Raw genomic sequence first — 22,509 nt, forward strand, 5'->3', positions numbered from 1 at the left:
AGGTGAAATAAAGAGCTTCCCAGACAAAAAAAAAAAAAAAAGGCTAAGGGAATTCAGTACCACCAAACCAGCATTGCAAGAAATGCTAAAAGGACTGCTTTAAGAAAAAGAAGGAATAGTGAGAGAAAGGTACATCAGCATAAAGGGAAAAAATGGCATTCAATAAGTTGATATCAATAGTAATCTTAAATGTAAATGGAATAAATGGTCCAACCAAAAGACATAGGGTAGCTGAATGAATAAAAAAACAGGACCCAAAAATATGCTGTCTACAAGAGACCCAAGTGAGAACAAAAGACTCACACAGGCTAAAAGTGAAGGGATGGAGTACAATATTCCATGCAAATGGAAAGGAAAAGAAAGCTGGCGTAGCAATTCTTATTTCTGACAAAACAGACTTCAAAATGAAGACTATAACAAGAGACAAAGATGGTCACTACATAATACTAGTGGGATTATGAACAGGAGAAAATAACCCTTATAAACATTTATGCACCCAATACAGGAGCACCTAAATATATAAAAAATTTCTAGGGGGACTTTAAAGGGGAGATTGAGAGCAACACAGTCATAGTGGGGGACTTTAACACCCCACTGTCAGCACTGAACAGATCATCAAGACAAAAGTCAGTAGGGAAATGCAGACCTTAAATGACTCACTAGACCTAATGGATTTAATTGACATTTACAGAACATTTCACCCCAAAGCAGCAGAATACACATTTTTCTCAAGTGCACATGGAACATTCTCAAAAATAGACCACATGTTAGGGCACAAGGCAAGTCTCTACAAGTATAAGAAGATTGAAATCATATCAGAAATATTCTTCATAATAGATAAAGCAGAAACATTTCAAATGTTCCTCAATCAATGAATGAATCAACAAAATATATATTTATACAAAGGAATATTATTTTGCTGTAAGAATGAAATCCTGATTTGTACACATAAAATCATTTTTATACTTGGTTAAAATAATAAATTTTGTTAAGTTCTAATACTGCTACATGGGTGAATCTTTTTTAAAATTAATCCTCACCTGAGTACTTTTTTCCCATTGCTTTTTTGTTTTCTTTTTTTGAGAGAGAGTAGAAGGGAGGGAGGAGAGAGAAAGAGAAACATTGATTTGAGAGAGACACATCAGTTGGTTTCTTTCTACAGATGCCCTGACAAGGGGCCAGGATGGAATCTGCAACCCAAGTATGTTCTTTTTACCAGAAATCAAAACCATGACCCCTTTGTGTACAGGCCCACTGATACTCTAACCACTAAGCCACACCACATATGGCTACATGGGTGAATCTTGAAGCATTTTGCTAAGTGAAAGAAGCCCGGCACAAGAAAGACACCAGATACATATTGTATGATTCCATGAAATATACAGAATATTTAAATCTACAGTGACAGAAAGTGGATTAGTGGTTTTCAGGAGGTGGGAAGTGTCTGCTCATGAGTGTGAAGTGATGAAATGTTGTGGAATTTGACAGTAGTAAAAGTTGCACAAGTCTGTAAATATACTAAAATGCCCACTCACTTGTGTGCTATAAAATGGAGAATTTTATTCTTTGTGAATTATTTCTATAAAGCTGTTTCATAATATATTATTTTTGACTGATTGAGAGAAGTAAATCTAATCATTTGGAAGGTTAATATAAACTATAGGAAATCTGATTTTATAGAATAGAAAAATATTGTAGATAAAACTCCTACAAGATGAAAACAGGAAATTAAAAATGAGAAAACAAATGTTTAAACATAAATATTTATTCTAGCCTGATAAATCAATGATGTTGCTAACCTAAGATCAAGTGGGTAAACTCCTGAAAAAATGCAAATGCCAATGAAAGTATTAAGTGAAACAATACTCAAATCAGACAAGTAAACTTTAAAGCAAATATTTATTTCCATTTCTCCTCAAAAGTGGGGCTAACAGTAAATTTAAAAAATGTTTATGTTTATTGATTTCAGAGAGAAGAAGGGAGAGGGACAGAGAGATAGAAACATCAATGATGAGAGTCATTGATCAGCTGCCTCCTGCATGCCTCCTACTGGGGATCAAGCCTGCAACCTGGTTATGTGCTATAACTGGGAATCTAAACTCAATGTCATGGATGATAGGTTGATGCTCAACTGCTGATCCATGGTGGCAGGGTAACAGTAAATTTTTAAAACTAAATTTTGTAATTTGTTAAAAAATAATGTAGAGGATAAGAAGGACCCATAAATTAATTTTACAAGTGTAAAATCGATTCTAAAATAAATGGGAAACAGTAAGATATTGGTAAATTTAACTTATTAACATAGATGTAAAATATTGCAAATAAAATTGCAGATGCCTGGCACTAGTGGCAGCCTGCATTGGTTCATGGCTTGGCCTCTCCTGGCTACCGCCAAGTCCAGCACAAGTAGCAGCCAACTATGGTTTGCTGTGTAGCTCATGCTGGGTGGCCCAGGGCAAGGCACTGGCAGAGGCAGACTTTGGACCTCCTGGGAGGCCCCAGAGACAGTGCACCTGGTGTCAGACTCAACTACACTGGATTACAACCCTACCACATCCATGAGTGACACACTTAAGGGACACACTTGGTGATCACCAAAGCCTCACTGAAGTAAATCCTGCTCCATAGGAGTGTCTCAAGCATAGAAGCTCTTTGGCTATAGTTGCAGCTGATCCCCACAGCTGATTTCCTGGCACCTCAATTCCTCCCAGTGGTGCCAACAGCAACCAAGGCTCAACTAGAACAGGATAGTGCACACAGCCCACACAGGGGAGCACCTGGAAGGCCCAGCTCAGGTGACTAGGGAGGCTGAGTCACTGAACCCTCCAGGACACCTACTACACAAAGCCACTTGGCAAATTCCAGGAGACATAGAAACTTTACCTAATACATAGAAACAAACACCTGGAAGCAGCCAAAATATGGAGGCAAAGAAACATGTCACAAAGGCAAGAACAGAATAAATCTCTAGAAGAGGAACTAAATGAAATAGAACCAAGCAAGCTAATAGATACAGAGTTCAGAATTATGGTTATAAGGATGCTCAAGCATATTATTATGAAAATAACTGAGAAAATCGATAATATAATAAAGTACCAATTTGAAATGAAGATTACACAAACTGAAATGAAGAGTAATTTACAGGAAATCAACAGTAGAGTAGAGGATGCTGAGAATCAAAGGAGCAATTTGGGACATGAGGGAACAAAAAACACCCAACCAGAAGAGCAAAAAGAAAAAAAGAATCCAGAAATATGAAGATAGTATAAGGATCCTCTGGGACAACTTCAAGAGGCCCAACTTTCATATTATTGGGGTGCCAGAAGGGGAAGAAAGAGAGCAAGAAATTGAAAACCTATTGAAAAAATAATGACAGAAAACTTTCCCTACCTGAGGAAAGAAACAGACTTACAAGTCCAGGAAGTATTGAGGGTCTCAAACAAGAGAAACTCAAAGAGGCCCACAGCAAGACACATCATAACTAAAATGCCAAAGGTTAAAGACAAAGAGAGAATCTTAAAAGCAGCAAGAGAAAAGCAATTAGTCACTTACAAGGGAGCACCCATACTGCTGTCGGCTGATTTCTCAACTCCCTTCTTGTAGGCCAGAAGGGAGCGGCAAGAAATATTCAAAGTGATGAAAAACATGGAACTACAATGAAGATTAATCTACCCAGCAAAGCTATCATTTAGAGTTGAAGGTCAGATAAAGAGCTTCACAGATAAGAAAAAGCTAAAGGAGTTCTTCACCACTAGACCAGCACTACAGGAAATGTTGAAGGGTCTTCCTTAAGAAGAAGCAAATGGCCAATTTTCCGAGCACCACTTATTGAAGAGACTGTCCTTACTCCATTGGATACTCTTGCCTCCGTTGTCAAATATTAACTGACCATAATGGCGTGGGTCTATTTCTGGTGTCTCTGTTCTGTTGGACCGATACATGCAAAAGAATGAAACTAGACCACCAACTTTCACCATACACAAAAATAAACTCAAAATGGATAAAAGATTTAAATGTAAGTCATGAAACCATAAGAATCCTGGAAGAAAACATAGGCAGTAAAGTCACAGACATCCTACATAGTGGAATTTTCACTGATACATCTCCTAGGGCAAGAGAAACAAAGGAAAAAATAAGCAAATGTGACTGCATCAAACTAGAAAGCTTCTGCACAGCAAAAGAAAACAGCCTCAAAATACAAAGGAACCCCATGGTCTGGGAAAACATATTTGCCAAGGATAAATCTGATAAGGGGCTAATTTCCAAAGTGTACAAAGAACTCATAGCACTCAGCAAGAGAAAGACAAACAACCCAATTAAAAAATGGGCAAAGGACTTAAATAGGCACTTCTCCAAAGAGGACATACAGATGGCCAAGAGACACATGAGAAAATGCTCAACGTCGCTAATCATCAGAGAGATGTAAATTAAAACCACAATGAGGTATCACTTCACACCTATCAGAATGGCTCCCATCAACAAATCAACAAATGACGTGCTGGCGAGGGTGTGGAGAAAGGGGAACCCTAGTACAGTGCTGGTGGGAATGCAGACTGGTGCAACCACTATGGAAAACAGTATGGAGGTTCCTCAAAAAATTACAAATGCAGCTGCCTTTTGACCCAGTTTTTCAAGTCCTAGGAATGTATCCTAAGAATCCTGAAACATTTATCAGAAAGGATATATGTACCCCGATGTTCATAGCAGCACAGTTTACAATAACTAAGATCTGGAAGCAGCCCAAGTTCCCATCAGTAGATGAGTGGATAAAAAAGCTGTGGGACATTTACACCATGGAATACTATGCAGCTGTAAAGAAGAAGAATCTCGTACCCTTTGGGACAGTATGGATGGGCCTGGAGACTATTATGCTAAATGAAATAAACCAGGCAGTGAAAGACAAATATCCAATGATCTCACTTATATGTGGAATCTAAAGAACTTAATAAACTGATGAACAGAATAGATTCAATGACATGGAAGCATAGATGAGATTGATGAATGTCAGAGGGGTGGAGGAGGGTGGGTGGGTAGAGGGGGAGAGAGTAACCAAAGAATTTATATGCATATATGCACAACCCAAGGACATGGACAATGGTGGGGAGAGGGACTGGGGAGGGGGAAGCAATGGGGTGGAACGGGTCATTGGGAAGAAAAAGGGACATTTGTAATATTTTAAACAATAATAAAATTAAAAAAAAAAAAAGAAGCAAATGAACAAAAGAATCTGATGAACTAAATAGATCCAGGGACACTGATGCATGCAACAGATGATCATACTTCAGAGAAAAGGGGGAAGAGGGGTGGAAGGTGGGAAGAGATTAACCAAAGAAGTTATATGCATATATCCATAACCCATAGACACAGTCAATAAAAAAGGTGAAGGCCTGGAGAGGGGGTGGGAGTGAAGTAGAGGGGGTCAATTGGGGGGGTTGAGTAGGACTCCTGTAATTACCTTTTAACAATAAAGATAAATTTAAAAAATATAATCATGGGGTTGCACAACATAGGGAATACAGTCAATAATATAATTATGTATGGTGTCAGATGAGTACTAGACTTATTGGAGGATCACTCTGTAAGTTGTATAAATACTTAATCACTGGTTTGTATACCTGAAAGTAATATAATATTGTGTATCAACTGTAATTAAAAATTAAAATTGGGGGGAGAAACACATTCATATACAGAAAAGAAAAAAAAAAGCAACAGGAGAGCCTAGGCTGAGATGTTTTGGCTCACTGAGAAGTCTGAGGGACAGAAGAGGGCCTTGGAGGGCCAGGACAAGGTGCTGCTGCCCATTGCTCCCCTGATTGCCAGTCTTCTAGGGTCTCCTCCGAGGGATGGAGATGACATTGGTGTGCTCCCCTGGTGGGAATCGTGCACTGGTTCCTTTGTTCTGAGCATATTTATCTCTTTCTTGCAGACGGGAATCTTAAAGGAGGTCTCAGGGGAGGGTCTCAATAGAGTATTCATCAGTTTTCCAGGTGTGTTCTTCCAGGGTGGTGGTTTCCATTGATTGGTTGGTGCCAGGGCAGGGGTTATTAGTCAATGTAGCTGGTCCTGAGGCAGCCATGGCACCACTTGTCTGGTTTTATGGCTTTTCTTGGCTTGGAGTTGAAATACTGCTGAGGCCTACAGGTTATTTTTAGGGAGGAAAGTTTCAGGCGTTCTAAACCACAAGACCAGCAATATGTGAAGGGAGGATAGGTTGCCCTGGGGACAAGATTGTTTTCCCAGTTTTGTCCCTTCATAGTGTCTGGGGCTTCCTGCCCTGGTGATTCTTTGTACCTGGCCCATCCTCCTTGTTCTGCTCATGTCTGTCTAACACTAATGATGAATTAGAATTGTCTTGATAAACAGTAAAGAGAATTCTGCTTTGGAAAATTGTCCATTCTGATTCCATCATTGGAATAGTATAGAAATAACCAGGGGCAAGTGGCCAACTCAGAAGTCTGTCCAAATTAATCTTTCCTGGGGGGCTATGATCAGATTATTGTTTTTTCAAATATGTTATTTGTTTGAGAAATGGGCCCAGATATTTTACTTCTTCCTTTAGTATTTCCCATACTTTGATAATAGAGAAAATGAAATGGAATAGGTATTGTTGAGAATTAGTTAGAGTCAGGAGGCTATTAGGTGGATGGCTTTGCACATCTGCCTTTGTTGAGCCTCCTTTTGCAACAGCTTTGCAGTTTAAAAGCGGCTGTAAGGCTGAGGCATAAACATCCTGGAATAACTGCTGCATGGACACATGCGCTTTACCTCCTCCCTGTAGTTTTTTCCTCCCTCCTTTGATATTGGAACTAATCAATCCTGGTTGACCTACCTTGAATCCTTCATTTGTATGAAAGAGATGCACTTTGTGATTTTTGCTTTTAGAAATTTTGCCTTTCTTTGTTCTGTCCAGAGAGCAGTTGAGTTGGTACCCTAGTCTTTTTGTCCCAGGTTGCAACTCTTTTTTTTAACAACGATAACAATGGAAGAAATGTTCTGTTTTGATTTTAACTGTAGCCTTGACATTTTCTTTGGTTAAAACTTTATTTGGTAGTAATCATTTTGTATGCTGTTCTGTAAGTCTGGTCTTAGAGAAAGTGACCAGGTTTTTTATTTGTGGTGTGCATGTGATGATGACTATTTTGGCAAAGTTTGTTTTAGTTAATTGTACAGAAATTTAAAATACTTCATCGAAGAAACAATGTTGTTTACATTAGTAATCTTTTTTAATGGTGTTCGTCAGTAATTCTGGGGAGTTGTATTTGGTAGTAACTCTGACAGGATTTGGTGCTTTTTTTGTTTTTATGCAGATATCCAAAGTCAACTCTGTGAAAATTCAATAACAAATGTGTGCATGGCAGGTACACTGTAAGTGAAACCGTACACCTGAATATAATTTAAATAATATCATGGCATCAGGAATGTAAAATAGCTGTTTAACAGCTTCTTTTCCTATAAAGCCAGGTGGGAACCGGAATTTCGTAAGTCTGTAAAAGCTCTTTCAAGGATTTTAGCTCAGTCACCTCGTCTTTTCTAGTGTGGATTGATTAAAGGAGGAGCGCTGGCTTGCAGTTTATGCAAATACATGTGGTTGCTGCTGTTTTTGCCGTTTTTTTCAATAAAACCATTGTTCACTCAGGCTGACGCCTTTTAAGGTCTTCCCCTTTAACGCGCAGGCGTAACATGCGCAGTAGACCCTTTTTAAAAAGATCCGGTGAGTCTGTTTATATTGTATGCTTCCGTTCGGTTTTTGAAAGATTTAAAATCATTTTAGCGGGCAGTTTGTGGTGCTTTTTTTACGTTGGTGAAGTGCCTTCTCGTCTTCAGATTTTATTCGGCATGCTGACAGTCTCTCATATTTGGATGTAACTGAGGTATTAAGAATCAATCCGCGGGAGTGACACGGTACGTGAAGAAGCCGGAAAAGCGCGAGGGTCAAGATGGTGGTATTAAAACTGAGATCTGCGGCATTCATACGCAGCTATGAGCGTTAGAATAACTGTAATTTGGTGGAAAATTGGGTCGCCAAGGGACTCCATTTTTAGCTAGGAGGGATTCATGCGCCAAGGAAGGAATATCAAGACGAAACACTTATTAGCGTCCGGACCAGACATGGATTCCGGGACTGAAGAATTCCTCCCCCCGCCCGAGTGCCCGGTGTTCGAGCCCACATGGGCGGAATTTCAAGACCCACTTGGATACATCGCTAAAATCAGGCCCATCGCCGAGAAGTCCGGCATTTGCAAGATCCGCCCTCCCAAGGTAAGTGCCTGAAAATTTGGAGTGGAGGTGGCGTTTACATTGGGTGTATGGAACTGCCCTTTTCTTTAACTAGGCCTTATATTGAGAACCACGTAGTCTTAGTAGTTAATTCAATACTCCCCGTAGCCGCCAATTTCTCATTTATTAAATGTTTCATTAGAACACCCTCCGTGGAAAACCTCATATATGGTCGCCAGACTCCTTGGGCTTACTAATATAACTAATTTAGGGAAGAAAAGAGCCGATTCTAAAGTGGTTCTGCACTGTGCTATTGAGACACCATGCATATATATATAAATATATATATATATGTATATTTTTTTCCTGTGTTTTCCTTGAACAAAACTTAAATGTATTAAGAAGTACTGTATAGGTAACCGAAGCAGCGAAAAATTATGGGAATTTCTCTTACCAGAATGCTTGGGATGATTTCATTTTTCCATATAATTTCGGATGTCTTTGACAGACACAGCTGAGTGTAAAAAGCAATAGAGCATCCTTGTCACCATTTAAATTGGTATTATTTTATTTAAAGATTTCTCAATTACATATACTCAGAACTTCTAATTGAAATAGGTATTTGACTATTCATATTGAAATGACCCTAGACCACCACTTTAAACAACTAATATATCCAGAGTATGTGTCACTTTCTTCATAGCATATGGCTCATTTGTCAGATGATTTGCTTAACTACAACAGTGCCTTCTATCTGGGTGATTATATTTTTCTCAGTATTACTGTAGTTAGAAATATACTTTTTTTTCTTTCTTAATTTTATTTTTGTTTAAAGTATTACAGATGTCCCTTTTTCTCCCCAGTGACCCATTCCACCCTGTCCCACCCCCCTCCCCAGTCCCTCTCCCCACCATTGTCCATGTCCTTTATATGCATATAAATTCTTTGGTTACTCTCTCCCCCTCCACCCACCTGCCCCCCTCCATCCCTCTGACATTCATCAGTCTCATCTATGCTTCCATGTCATTGAATCTATTCTGTTCATCAGTTTATTTAATCACATTTTTCAGACTTCTAAGACTCAAAAGAGGTAATAACCAACTTGTAAAAATCTAGCAATTTTTTATCCACATTTAGTTTGCCTTCATCATAACAGAAATGGGCCAGACCTTGTTAATGTCTGCTTTATTCATTTTTAACAGTTTTTAGGTCTAAGTTTGTTGGTTTTTGTTTCTTTTCTGTAGGACGCATACCAAAAAGAGTTTTGGATTATTAGTTGGCTCCCATGCCCTCAATTTATCTAATGTTAAAGAGCCAACAATTTCACACTTTGGAGCAATAAAAGCAACCAGAAGTTTTAAAACAGAAGCAGATAATTCCAGTTCTAATCATCTAATCATCTTCGTCCTTTACTATCTCATAATAACCAATTTGGGTTTGTTTTTTTCTCTGTTTTTACTTCTAGGACTGGCAGCCTCCCTTTGCAGTAGAAGTAGATAACTTCAGATTTACCCCTCGAATCCAGAGGCTAAATGAACTAGAGGTAAACTGGAAAGTCACCTTTCTTTAGGGGAATCTGAGCTCTAATATTATTTTACTTGTAGTTTTAGAACAGTAGTTAAGAACTTAGGTTTTGAAATAAAATATATTTTGATTGTAACCTCAGCTCTATTTCCTAGAATATTTATTAGTCTTAGGGAAAGTCTTCTGCAAAATGCCAAGATATGAAAGCTTTAAGTTTATAGAATGGGCTAACTAGAGAAGATCAGTACACCCTTTCCCATTGTTTTTAGCTCCATGCCCATATTTTATTATTTTGGATTTTCCCTGATTTCTTTAAGAAAAGCAAAGGTCAAGGTACAAATATGGTCTTCTAAATTTCCAGCTAAGGCTGGTGGTTATGTTTGTTCTTGGATAAAGTGGACAGTATTTAGGAATGTGTCAGCAAGTAGGAAAGGCAAAGCTTGTTTTGTTTGTGTTTTTTAATTGATTTTTAAAGAGAGGAATGGAGACAGAAATAAAGTGAAAAATCGATGTGAGAGCAGAACATTGATCTGCTGCCTCCAGCACCCCCCCTCCCCCCCCCGCCCTGCAACCAAGGGTCAAACCCGCAAAATAGGCATGTGCCCTCAGCCAGAGTGGAATTAGATATCTTTCAGTGCATGGGACAATGCTCAACCTACTGAGAGGCGCACCAGCCAGGGCTCAGCTTATTGTTAAATACAAAAAGCATGTGGTTTGGCATTTTCTTTTGCTGTTACAAGTTTTGACTATGGTCAGTGTTAGAAGGTCCAAAATGACTTAGGGTAAGAGAAGGGTCATTCACAAAGTAGTTTCGTGTCCAAGTTTTTAACATAGGGTGGAAAAATATTTTAGCCTCTTTAGCTATATATCTTTGACTCTAGGTGGGGATAGCTTCTTAAGGAAGATAGTGGATTGAGCCCTAAATGTTCTCTGTCAGCCCTCATTGATCCCAATAATAATGCTTCTATCTTCAGGTTAAAGGATTTTGACTCAAGCATCACTTCCTGTCCTGTCAGATTAAAAAGTCAGCTTACTTGACTTTTGTAGGAAGTAATGGTGATTTAGGTAATGAAGTCTAGAGTTTAACCAAGGGAACTGTAAATAGTACAGAATGATACTGGTTTATCTACTTTACATTGGACCAAACTGAGGTTAAAGAATAACTGCCATTTTCCCAGGCTCAGACCAGAGTGAAACTGAACTATTTGGACCAAATTGCAAAATTCTGGGAATTCCAGGGTTCTTCATTAAAAATTCCCAATGTGGAGCGGAAGATGTTGGACCTCTACAGCCTTAGTAAGGTAAGAGTAGTTTCCTTTTCAAAAGGAAAAACAAGCAAAAAGTCTTATTTGGGAAATGCTCTGTAGTTGAACATTGTGTCTCTGGGAAGAAAAGGAGAGAACAGAGCTTGCCAACATTTCTTGATAGAGTCTTTGAGCCTTTGGAATACTTAGCATTGGGGAAGTACAGAGTGTTCATATTTTAAGCCTCATTGGTATTTTTAGGTCTCTCCAGTCTGCTCCACAGTTAACTATACTCTTCCTTACCCTTTTAGATTGTGATGGAGGAAGGGGGCTATGAAGCTGTTTGCAAGGACCGTCGATGGGCTCAAGTTGCCCAGCGCCTCAGTTACCCACCAGGGAAAAACATTGGATCCCTCCTAAGATCTCACTATGAACGCATCATTTATCCCTATGAAACGTTTCAGTGTGGAACCAACCTTGTGGTGCGGGCCCTTAGCTGATTTGCAGACTGATGTTATTTTGTTGATTTTGCTCTCTTACCTTTTCAGGGTTGGACCGATAGAATTGGAAGTTCCAGGAAGCCCTGGAAAATATTTTGTAGCCTTTATGAAGAAGTTTTGTACTTGCTAGGCCAGCTAGATGAGAACTGTAGTATCCCTTCTCTTTGTGTTAGAGGATTGGTGTCTCCTAAGATCGCTTGATGGATAAGATCTTTCGGTGGAAATTAGAGAAAAGCGGTTCCTGTTTTAGGCCATCATCCATGAAAAAGACAATTAGATAATTATCTTGCAAAGTTACTATACTTAGGATAGTTCAGATAATGAAATTCTATGCATAAAAACCTTGGTGTTACTTGGCTTTAACTTAAGGAGGATTGGGAACTGATTTAGCTGGTATTTTAAATAATGGTTTTTAAGTTTTATTATCTGCAAAGGACTTCTTAAAACTACATGTGTATAAACTCATATTTTAGTTAATCTACATAATCCTATTATAGTTGATATTTTTATTACCATTTTTTCAGATGAGACGTCCATTGTATTTATAAGGCAAAGACATATGTAAGACATATTCCTCTACATGTAGTGGAATTATAAATGTCCTGTCATTCCAGAGAACAAGAGGGGAATGGATTAGTGTAAGTTAGAAAGAAGTACAGCTTTCTTTGCTAGAGATTTTAGAATGAAGGAATCACTTTGTTATTTGCTGATCATTAATATAATTTAATTTCTGATCCTACATTTTTCCCCCCATTTCCAGCAGTGTAACACTCACCAAGTTGACAGTGAGGAAAAAGACAAGGAATACAAACCCCACAGCATTCCGCTTAGGCAGTCTGTGAAGCCTTCCAAGTTCAGCAGCTATAGTCGCCGTGGGAAAAGACTACAGCCTGATGTAAGTGCTGCTTTTTTTCACATAAACTGCCAAAGTTTATCCGGGACTTGGTTTAGGGGATGGTCCATTTCTATAATGTACTGTTGTTTTTTTGTTTTGTTTTTTTAATCCTCACCCAAGGGTATGTTTTTACTGATTTTTAGAGAAGGGGAGAGAGAGACAGAGAAAGAAGCATTGATGTGACAGAGAAAACATCAATCGGTTGCCCCTGGTATGCATCCCAACCAGGAATCGACCCTGCTACCTTTGTTGGTGTAATGGAGGATCCTCCAGTTAACTGAGCCACCTGCCCAATGCTAAGTCACTGTGTGTTTTTTTAACTTTAGATTCCTCAAGATTGTATTAATTGAAAATGAATGAGTTATTTTTTCTCACGAGTGTGATTTGTAGTTTTATTTTTGTACTCTAGCCTTTATAGATTTTAAAAGCAATCATCTTTATAAAATACCCTTTTAGGGTTTAATTTTTGTGAATCTTGTGATGGTTTTCACAAAGCACACTGTACAGTTGTTCCTTAATTGTTGGTTTTTGTCCTGTTCTCATTTGATATGTCGGTCAGGTGTCATCACAAGAATTGACACAAGAGAGGCTTAGGAAACAAAATTTATTATACTCAAGAGACATGGCTTGCCACAAAGGCCACAGCAAAAAGCATGAGAATGGGTTAGGAGGCAAGAAGGGTCAGGAATGAGGGGAGAGCTTCTACCATGGCTTTTATTGGGGTTCCTGAGGGAAGGTCAAGGCAGGGCAGACTAACAGTTTAGGGTTGGATAGTTGGCTAGTCTGAACAGTTTACCTAGGCTGTAACCTTTGGGGAGTGTGCCCTAGTTGTGTGCACCTGACCTTGTGATGATTAGAGCAGAGGAATGTTGTTTCCTGTGAGGGCAGAAGCCCTACAGAGGAGGTTAGGCTCTGGACTGATTTGTTTGCATATCAGTGGCATACTCTGCTGGGTCATTTGCTATCTCGAAGAATTGCTGTCCCCAGGGGGGCAGTCTGTTTTCAGCTAGAAAGGATTTTTAAGATGTAAAACATCAAATAGAGAAAATAAAAAATGTAAACAATACAATTATAAAACTTATCTTGCTAAATAAGCCTATTTTGTATGTTCACATACATTTTCATAAAATTTTGGATGTTTTGTTAAACACCTTTGGGACTGAAAGCTTTCCTTTTTTTTTTTTAAATCATAACTCTAGGAAATTTTTCCATTGATTTTTATTTATTTATTTATTTTTTTAGAGAGGCAGGGAGGGGAAAAGACAGAGAGAAACATTAATGTGAGAGAGAGACATCGATTGGTTGCCTCTGGCGTGCACCCTGACTTGGCCTGGGAATCAAGCCTGCAAGTAAGGTATATGTACTTAACTGGGAATCGAACGTAAGACCCTTCAGTTTGTGAGCAGAACTGGCCAGGGCTGAAAGCTTTTCTGACAAAGATTTATTGAGCCGTGTGCTGGCCAGAACAAGGACCTGGTCTTGGATACTACAGTCTACCTACCAGCGTTAGGGCTACACAGAGAAGACAAATGTGTCTGGATTCTGGGCTTGACAGGGCTCTCTCAGACAATTAATTTGAGCAAGAAGTTGATTAGGAAGAATTTGAAAGGGAGAAAGTTTCTGGATAGGTGAATATAGTCCATAAAAGGAAGTGTTTGCTGTTTCTAGATTGCTTGTGGGCAATAGTATGAACAGTTCATGTGTGAGAAATCAGAAATCAATGGTGGCTGTTCTCTTTACATAAGAGCTGAAAGAGTGCCCAGAAGTGGATTTGAAGCTTCTATATATGTTCAGAAAACTGAGCAGTCTTTCATTAGTTTCAGTCCAAGGCTCTTAGCAGTCTCAAGTCTCGGATTTCTTTCTTTTTTTTTGCATCCCAGCAGTAAGTTATACAAGAAATATAGTACTGTTTAAGAACTTAGAAATAATTGAAGACATTGTAAGACTCAGTTGGTCATCTGTAGAAATTGTTAACTAGAATCAATACCCGTTCTTTATATTTTTTAAAACCTGAGACAAGAAACAGTTAACGTTATACTTAGCTTTCTTCCTAAATTCAGGAACAAGGCAAGTTTCTGCTCTTGTCACTTTCATTTTACATAACACTGGAAGTTCTTTTTGCAGGACATTTGGTCCTTTCTATAGCATCCACAGAGACATTTGGTCCACACCAAAGGTCCTTGATATTTGGTATTTCCAGGATGTCAACCAAGACTTTTGTTCTGAAACATCCATGGAGATATTTGGTTGGAACACTTAATATAAATTCTATTCTTCTGCAAGTTTTGAACCCCAAAAGACCTTTTTAACCCCATGTGCCATTACTAGGCAGGCTACCAAGGCTATATAAATTAGGATTAGATTGTGTATCTTTTGGTATTTTGTGAGTAATTTTAAAATCAATGGAAAAAATATTCTCCAGTGAGGATAAAAAATAAATAATGTGCTTTGCTAGAAACCTGTGTATTAAGATAATAGGTAATATGTGTATGGTAAAATTAACAACATATAATGTAAAATTACAGAACTGTTCAGAAACCTCACATAAATTGAACATATGATATAACTACATAATTACTTTTTGGCAAAGAGTCAGAATGCGTCAAGGATGGGCATCTTTGTGCACATTGTTGGTAGTACTAAAAACAAAATTTAAAATGATTAAAATCTTAAATGTGCATACTGTCTTTTTTTAATTTTTATTCATCTTTTAGAACAGTACAATAAACTACATGGATATTAATGATTTCTGCCCAGGTCTTAATGTGTAAATAATGACTAAATGATGACATGGATAACTCAGTGCCATTGAAATAAAGTTTTGTGTGGGTGTGTGTGGGGGGTTTACTATTCATCCATGGATATGTTTGCTGATTTTAGAGAGAGAGAAACATCAATCAGTTGCCACCCATAGATGGGGATGGAATTCGCAACCTAGTTATATGCCCTGACTGGGAATCCTATCCTGCAACCTTTTGGTGTATGGGATGATGATCCAACCACCTGAGACACCTGGCCAGTAGAGAGAAAAGCTTTATTAGTACTTACAGGTCACCTAGAAACAGGAGATAGATCAGACAACACAAGACCACAGAAGGGATCAGTGTCAATGAGGCAGATAGGAACAAGGGGGAGGTATAGCCTTTATTGGAGTTTCCTCAGGAAAGGCAAGGCAGAGTAGGATAAACGTTTTAGGACTGAAGAGTTTGAACAAATCCAGTAGGCTTTGGGACATAGGGACTTCCCTAGTTTGGTTTCTCACCATGAATTGAGTTAGAGTAGGAGAAATATTATCTTGGTGTGTGTGAATTTAATGAGGTGGTTTGTGGTCTGACTTGTGATCTTTTGGCTTATATATGAATGGCATAGTCACCTAGATTGTTTACTGCCTCTAGGAATTATCTGTTCCGAGGAGTAGTGCCCTGGAGCAGCCAGCAAGCATTCTGCCCCTCCCCCTGGATGTTAAAACACCATAAAATATAGAAAATAAAAAATATATAATTAATTACATTCTTGTTTATAGTACCAAAAATTAGACGCTGTCAGTTTTAGTCCAATAAAGTAGGTTAAAATGTTTCTGGAATAGCATTATATGCTATTAATATAATAAACTGTAAAACAGATATATATACATCTATGTGTGTGCATATATATATATATATATGAGAAATTTTATTCTTTTTGTTGTTAATCCTCACTGAGGACTTTTTTTCCATTGTTTTCCTGAGAGAGTGGAAGGGAGGAAGAGAGAAAAACATCAATGTGAGAGACATCAGTTGGTTGCCTCCTGGATGCACCCAGGCCAGGGGTGGGGAACAAATCCACAACACAACTATATGGCCTTCACTGGGAATCAAACCCACTACTGTGACCCTTTGTTGCTTGGGCCAGTGCTCTAACCACTGAGCCACACCAGCCAGGGCAGAAATTTTATTCTTGAATAGACTTTTATTTTGAGCCCAGATGTCTATGTTTCTTTGAATCACCTCCTTCTGATCATTGGGAGATTATGTTTACTACCATCATCATGTCCTCTGGTTGACCCATTGTTTCTCATGGATGTTGTAAAGCAAAAGCACAAAATGTGTTACTGTGTGTTTGTGTATGTGTGTATATACAAACTATTTACTATAAAATCTCAGGCTTTAAATGGAAAGGAGAAATTTAATAGTGCTTTAATTTAAAAGTAGAACAGAAACTGAAGCATAAATAAAAATGTATTTCTTGGTGTTTCAGTGAGAGATAATATGGTGAAAATGGTATAATATATGTGTTTTTTTTCATATAATCAATATTCAATTTCCCAGGTCTCTTAGATTAAATTTTTGGGGAAAGGGAGTTACTTCTAATGATCTGAGTTCCAAACAATAGGAATCCTGTCTTCCATTTGCATGTTCAATTCAGTTGCAGCAGTGGACTTGTTTATAATGTATTTATTGAATTCTCTAGCATAAGTTATGTATTTCATGATATTTCATGATATTTCAGCCTAAGTAGCCTTGCAAACATACAAGTATTTATTATTTCGTGACATTTATAACATGAAAAAACTTGAGAATAGGAATTGCCTCCCAAATTTATCTGTTCATTTGTTCCTGCCTAACCATACTTTACCCCCAGGTGAAATTACACAGTAAACCTTTAAAAATGGATGGAGCTCTGGCCAGTTTGGTTCAGTGGTTAGAGCATCGGCCCGCAGACCCAAGGGTTGTGGGTTCAATTACTGGTCATGGACATGGACCTCGGTTGCAGGCTCCATCCCTGGCCCCAGTTGTGGCTCATGTGGGAAGCAACCAATTGATGTTTGTCTCTCTCTTCTTTCATTCTCTTTCCCTACCATTCTCCCTCTTTCCTTTCCAATCTTTCTAAAAATCAGTGGAAAAAAATATATCCTCCAGCGAGGATTAAAAAAATAAATAAAAATGGGTGGAAACATTTGATGATCTTTAAAAATTCTCATCTGAGGACTTGTTTATTGATTTAGAGAGAGGAAGCGGGGAGAGCAGTGATGTGAGAGAGAAACATTGATCGGTTGCTTTTGATACATGCCCCCATTGGGTTTGGAACCTGCAACCTGGGTATGTGCCCTGACCAGGAATTCAAATTGCAACCTTTCGATGTAGGGATGACACTCTAACCAACTGAGCCACATTGGCCACGGCAACATTTGACTGACTTTAATGTGACCTCTTTTGCTTTTACTATGTCTATATATGTAAAACTCACCTTTTTTTTCCTCATTTTCTTTCAATAGCCTGTGCCCACAGAGGTGGATATTGAGAGGAATCCAGAGTTAAAGAAGCTACAGATCTATGGGGCAGGTCCCAAAATGATGGGCTTGGGCCTTGTGGCCAAGGATAAGACTTTAAGGAAGAAAGGTATGAAACCTAATAGGCTGAGAGACAGTATAAGGGGTAAAGTATTCAAGTATTGTGGGAGATGGTTTGTTAATCCTGATGGAGAATAGATTTCTTTATTTGGGGTTTCTTTCTAACTCTTAGATAAAGAAGAGGTCGTATACCCCAACACTGTTACAATGAAGGAGGAACCAAGTGGAAATAGGAAAGTGATGTCAGCATTGCCCGAAGAGGACTTGAGTCAAAGCTTAGAGCGCTGCACCAACATGACAAAGCGGCTACGAAAGAATCACAGCAGTCTCCAGTTTGTAAGGACTCACCTGTGATTTTCCAGCATTGTTTTTGAATTATCAGGACTAGATAGAACCTCAAATTATTTCATTCATCTTTCTTTTTCTTTCCTTCTGAGCCTTTGTTATGGAGAGACTGATGGCCAGGAAGGGGAAGAAACATATTCAAGGTATTATAGTTAGGAGCAAAATTCATATCACCTGTTTTTTAGAACTTTTCTCCAAACCTGTATTTTCTATAGTGGTGCCTCTCTTCTATAATTGCTTTACTTGTGTCTTTATGTATACAATATTTTCCTTCTTTTTTTACCCCTTACCTGAAAGATTTTTGCAATCTCTTAAATATTCCAGAGTTTCTACATTTTTATAAAATGATAAGTCACCTTTCTTGATTGCCCTCATTCCTTTCTGGCTTCATTTTGTTTTTATAATTTTTGTTTGCCCCTTTCTACTCTGTGAATGTTGATGTTACTAGAAATTTTATACTTGAACAGCTTATTTTGAGTTCTACACTCCTGTGTTTCTTTCAGTCATGCCTACCTGATCACTGATACATTGTCTTTATTACTACTGTATGTCCCCAGTTGATCCTGTGCTGCTTATGCTCTGGACTGTCACAGATCTTGTCATTGGGAATCTGTGATTTTTCTCCAACTCCTATAACTAGATGATGCTTAGTTTTACTTCCTTTTTATTTTTATTGCAGTATAGGATACATACACAAAAATAAAGACTAGTTTTGCTTGTTTTTCTACTTTTCAACAAGTAGTATCTCAGTACATTCTGTTGGCTTTTTGTTTAAAGTTATATTTGAGAGTCACTCATTTTATAACTTATCATTGTATTGTGTTTCATTAAAGTATAGTTTTATTAAATACAATTTGTCAATTTTTTAATCTGTTTTACTTTTCATGGATTTTTTTCTTTTAAATTCTCACCCAAGGATATTTTTTCCATTACTTTTCAAAGAGAGTGGAAGGGTGGGGAGGGGGTACAGAGGGAGAGAAACATGGATGTGAGGGAGACACATTGATTGGTTGCCTCTCACATGTGCCCTGACTTGGGGCATGGGATATGTGCCCTTGGTCAGAATCAAACTTGGGACCCTTCAGTCCACAGGCTGATTGCCTAACCACTGAGCAAAACTGGCTAGGACTCTTCATGGATTACTTTTTTGGTAGTTTCCAGTTTGGGGCTACTATGAATTATGTTACTAGTACAGTATTATGATTTTAGGTAAGCTATGTAGGCATTTCTGTCATGTATATATATATAGGATTGGAATTGGATGTGACTTAGATATGTAAGTATATTTAAACATACATACATGCATGTATGCAAATGCTTACAGTCTATACCAGTTGTTAACCATATGTAATTGAGTGATTTATGCTAGTTTATACCACTATAATTCAGGTTTATACCATTCACCTTTCTATAAAGAGTATACTTTGTTACTCCCAAAGCATCATTTTTTAACATTATATTATTTAGTAATTTTTTATGTCTTTTCATATTTTCCATCAGATAGAGAACTCATGGGTGAAGTCAAGAATAGAACATTGCAAAGTTATTTTTATTTTCCTGGTAGGTCGATGCGCATGTTTGCCGAATGTGTTCCCGAGGAGATGAAGATGATAAACTTCTTTTCTGTGATGCCTGTGATGACAGTTTTCATATCTTCTGCCTATTGCCATCTCTTCCTGAAATCCCTAGAGGGATCTGGAGGTGCCCAAAATGTGTTATGGCGGTAAGGCCTACTCAGCATAGATGTTTTAAATTTAATTCTTTGTAATTTTTGAATCCAACCTCCTATACCTTGTTAGGTATTAATTAGCTGTCAGTGACATGATAAGCAAGAATGATTCAACAGACAAGCTGTATGATGGTAGAGACTTAATTAAGAAAGAGAGAAAGGACTATAATCCATACACAATTAAGAATCCACATTACATGAACCGTGAGGGGAAAAAAGGAAATCTGTTTAATGGATACTAAGGAAACTTATCCTACCTAGAAACCAGAAAAAGTGGAGGTATAGCATGAGATATCAGCAGTTCTCTTTGGGTTCCTTGCCTGTTGCTTCTCTGTTGCTGAAATAGTTTCTATTTTAGGAATGTAAGAAGCCCCCTGAAGCCTTTGGCTTTGAGCAGGCTACCCAGGAGTACACTTTGCAGAGCTTTGGTGAAATGGCTGATTCCTTCAAGGCCAGCTACTTCAACATGCCTGTACACGTATGTGATTATGGAATGGGGACATAGAGGTTGATGTCTGGTAGCTGTCATAGAGACTGAGACTGAATTATAGTGAGTTATGATTATTTTCTACATCTGTTATCACAGATGGTACCCACAGAACTTGTGGAAAAGGAATTCTGGAGGTTGCTGAGCAGCATTGAGGAGGATGTGACGGTTGAGTATGGAGCAGACATTCATTCCAAAGAATTTGGAAGTGGTTTTCCTGTCAGCAGTAGCAAAGGGAACCTGTCCCCTGAGGAAGAGGTAATATGATTGGTAATTCATATTCAAGATTAGGCAAAGTTATTTTCACATTTTGAAAGCCTGTGTCCTCATTAGTCCATCCTCATAGCACTATTTTCACATATTAGATATAAAGATAAAATTTAACGCCATTGGATGTTCTGTCATTGGCTCAGAGTTTTGGATAGCCACAATTACCACTACTTTTCCCTGATGGCAATAGAAATGAACATTATGATGCCTTGGAATTTTCAGTTAGGGGCCACATTAGTCCATCAGTTTTCCTTAAAAGTAAATATTGGAAGATTACCACTTTTTGGTTATCTCTGTAATAGAGAAAAACAAGTGCTGTGACCACCTTATTTATATTTGTAGTTGTAAAGCACTAGCAAGTCATCAAGAAATACCTTCATTGAGTGTACCAATTAGCATACAATTTGTAGAACAGATGGAGTAATAGAGAAGCCACTAATTTCATACTTTAATAAAAGGTGATCTCTTGTATAGCCTGAGACCCATTTGGATGACCTAAGTTGTAACTAATCACATTACAAATTTCTGCCTAGGTAGAGAACCAAAAAATTTGATAGATGGAACAACCTTATTTGGGGACAAGAAATAAATAAAAATAACCTATTTCATGTATTGTTGAAGAATTATTATTTTTACAATTATTGTTTTACTGTTTTGGCCAGAGCCATGAGAATTAGTGTTTCACTTTGATTGACCTATATGTAAGGCTTTCTGGAGACAGTGGGTCCAGATATTAAAAGTAGTGACTTAAGAAGGTAGAAATTCACTTTTTGTGTATGTATACTGTCTTACTGTATATATGTGTATAAAAGCACTTATAAAGTCTGGTTACAAAGAATAGATTGCTTGGGTTTTTTGTTTGTTAATTCTCACCCAAGGATATTTTTTCCATTGATTTTTAGAGAGAGTGGAAGGGAAGGAGGAGAGAGAGAGAGGGAAGGAGAGAGCAAGATTGATGTGAGAGAGAAACATCAATTGGTTTCCTCCCACACGTGCCCCAGTTGGGCTGGGATAGAACCTGCAACCCAGGTACACACCCTTGCCAGAGAATCAAACCTGAGACACTCCTGGGTGCAGGCTGTCACTCTCCTAGTTTTGTTTTTTGGTAGAAATATTATATATCATTTGTGGGAAATTGAAAATATAAATGAAGATAAAGGAAAGAAAACCACTCATACCCTTCCTTATTAACACTTTGGTGTACTTTTAATTGCTTTTTGGAAATTGGAAGAAATTAATCATGATATTTTGAAACTACAAAAGAATTACATATAGTCCTTTTCTCAAGGAATCATGTACATCATTTAATTTTTTGAACTTTGTAGTTGGCTCTGTATGTCTCTGTCTTGCTTTTTTCAGTCAGTGGTATACTTTGAAAAATCTGTTTTTTTGCTTACAGCTTTAATTTATCTGGTTTTTCACTATTGTGTAATCCTTCATTGTATAAAGCTGTATAATACCCCATTATTTAACTCAACCTTTACATTTATTTGGTATTCTTTTCCCCTCGCAAGCAATATTAGACTATTACTCTCCTGTTCCCCTTCTATTTTTCTGTTGCATTGCTCCCAATATTTGACTGAAGGAAGAAATTCTGGGCTATATATTTGGATTGTGATTCTACCAAGTCATACTCAGACCATTGAGGGAACTAGTCATTCATGTCTTCACTCACTAACGACTTTCACATTTAGGTTATTACAAGTATAGACTTTTAAAGGCATACACTTTATGTTGTCAGCAGACTGTTAGAAGCCTGCAGGCACTTACATAATACAGAAATACTTTCATGTGTTTATTTGTCTGTGTAGATATATGAGTATATGTAGTATTTTTGTGTATAATATTCCCATCCATGATGAGGTTGTAGTTTAATCAGTTTTATAACTTTTAATTATAAAACAAATACAGTGGTCTCTTTTCTGCCACTGGCTCTTGAGTCCTAGATCATGTTTCTAATTGATGTGTA

At 37.9% G+C, this 22,509-nt stretch overlaps 1 protein-coding gene across 7 annotated transcripts in view; it reads left to right on the forward strand.

Annotated features, from left to right (window-relative positions):
• The first annotated feature begins 7,680 nt into the window (after positions 1-7,680).
• LOC308552023 (lysine-specific demethylase 5D-like) overlaps positions 7,681-22,509 on the forward strand; it is a 30,794-nt gene continuing 15,965 nt past the window's right edge. For 4 of the 7 annotated variants that reach the window (XR_013998091.1, XR_013998092.1, XM_081126989.1 and 1 more), the window contains exons 1-10: positions 7,687-8,259; positions 9,683-9,760; positions 10,920-11,042; positions 11,297-11,467; positions 12,246-12,380; positions 17,635-17,758; positions 17,882-18,045; positions 19,619-19,777; positions 20,142-20,261; positions 20,370-20,528. Coding sequence is in view for 5 of the 7 variants with exons in the window: in XM_081126989.1 (XP_080983115.1) it covers positions 8,056-8,259; positions 9,683-9,760; positions 10,920-11,042; positions 11,297-11,467; positions 12,246-12,380; positions 17,635-17,758; positions 17,882-18,045; positions 19,619-19,777; positions 20,142-20,261; positions 20,370-20,528 (1,437 nt within the window). In the remaining 2 variants the exon portion in view is untranslated. Of the gene's footprint in view, positions 8,260-9,682; positions 9,761-10,919; positions 11,043-11,296; positions 11,468-12,245; positions 12,381-17,634; positions 17,759-17,881; positions 18,046-19,618; positions 19,778-20,141; positions 20,262-20,369; positions 20,529-22,509 lie in introns of all 7 variants that reach the window. The other 3 variants (XM_081126990.1, XM_081126992.1, XM_081126988.1) reach the window with 2 other exon arrangements.

This window comes from Miniopterus schreibersii (genome assembly GCF_964146895.1).
Source record: "Miniopterus schreibersii genome assembly, chromosome: Y".
Classification (NCBI taxonomy): Eukaryota; Metazoa; Chordata; class Mammalia; order Chiroptera; family Miniopteridae; genus Miniopterus; species Miniopterus schreibersii.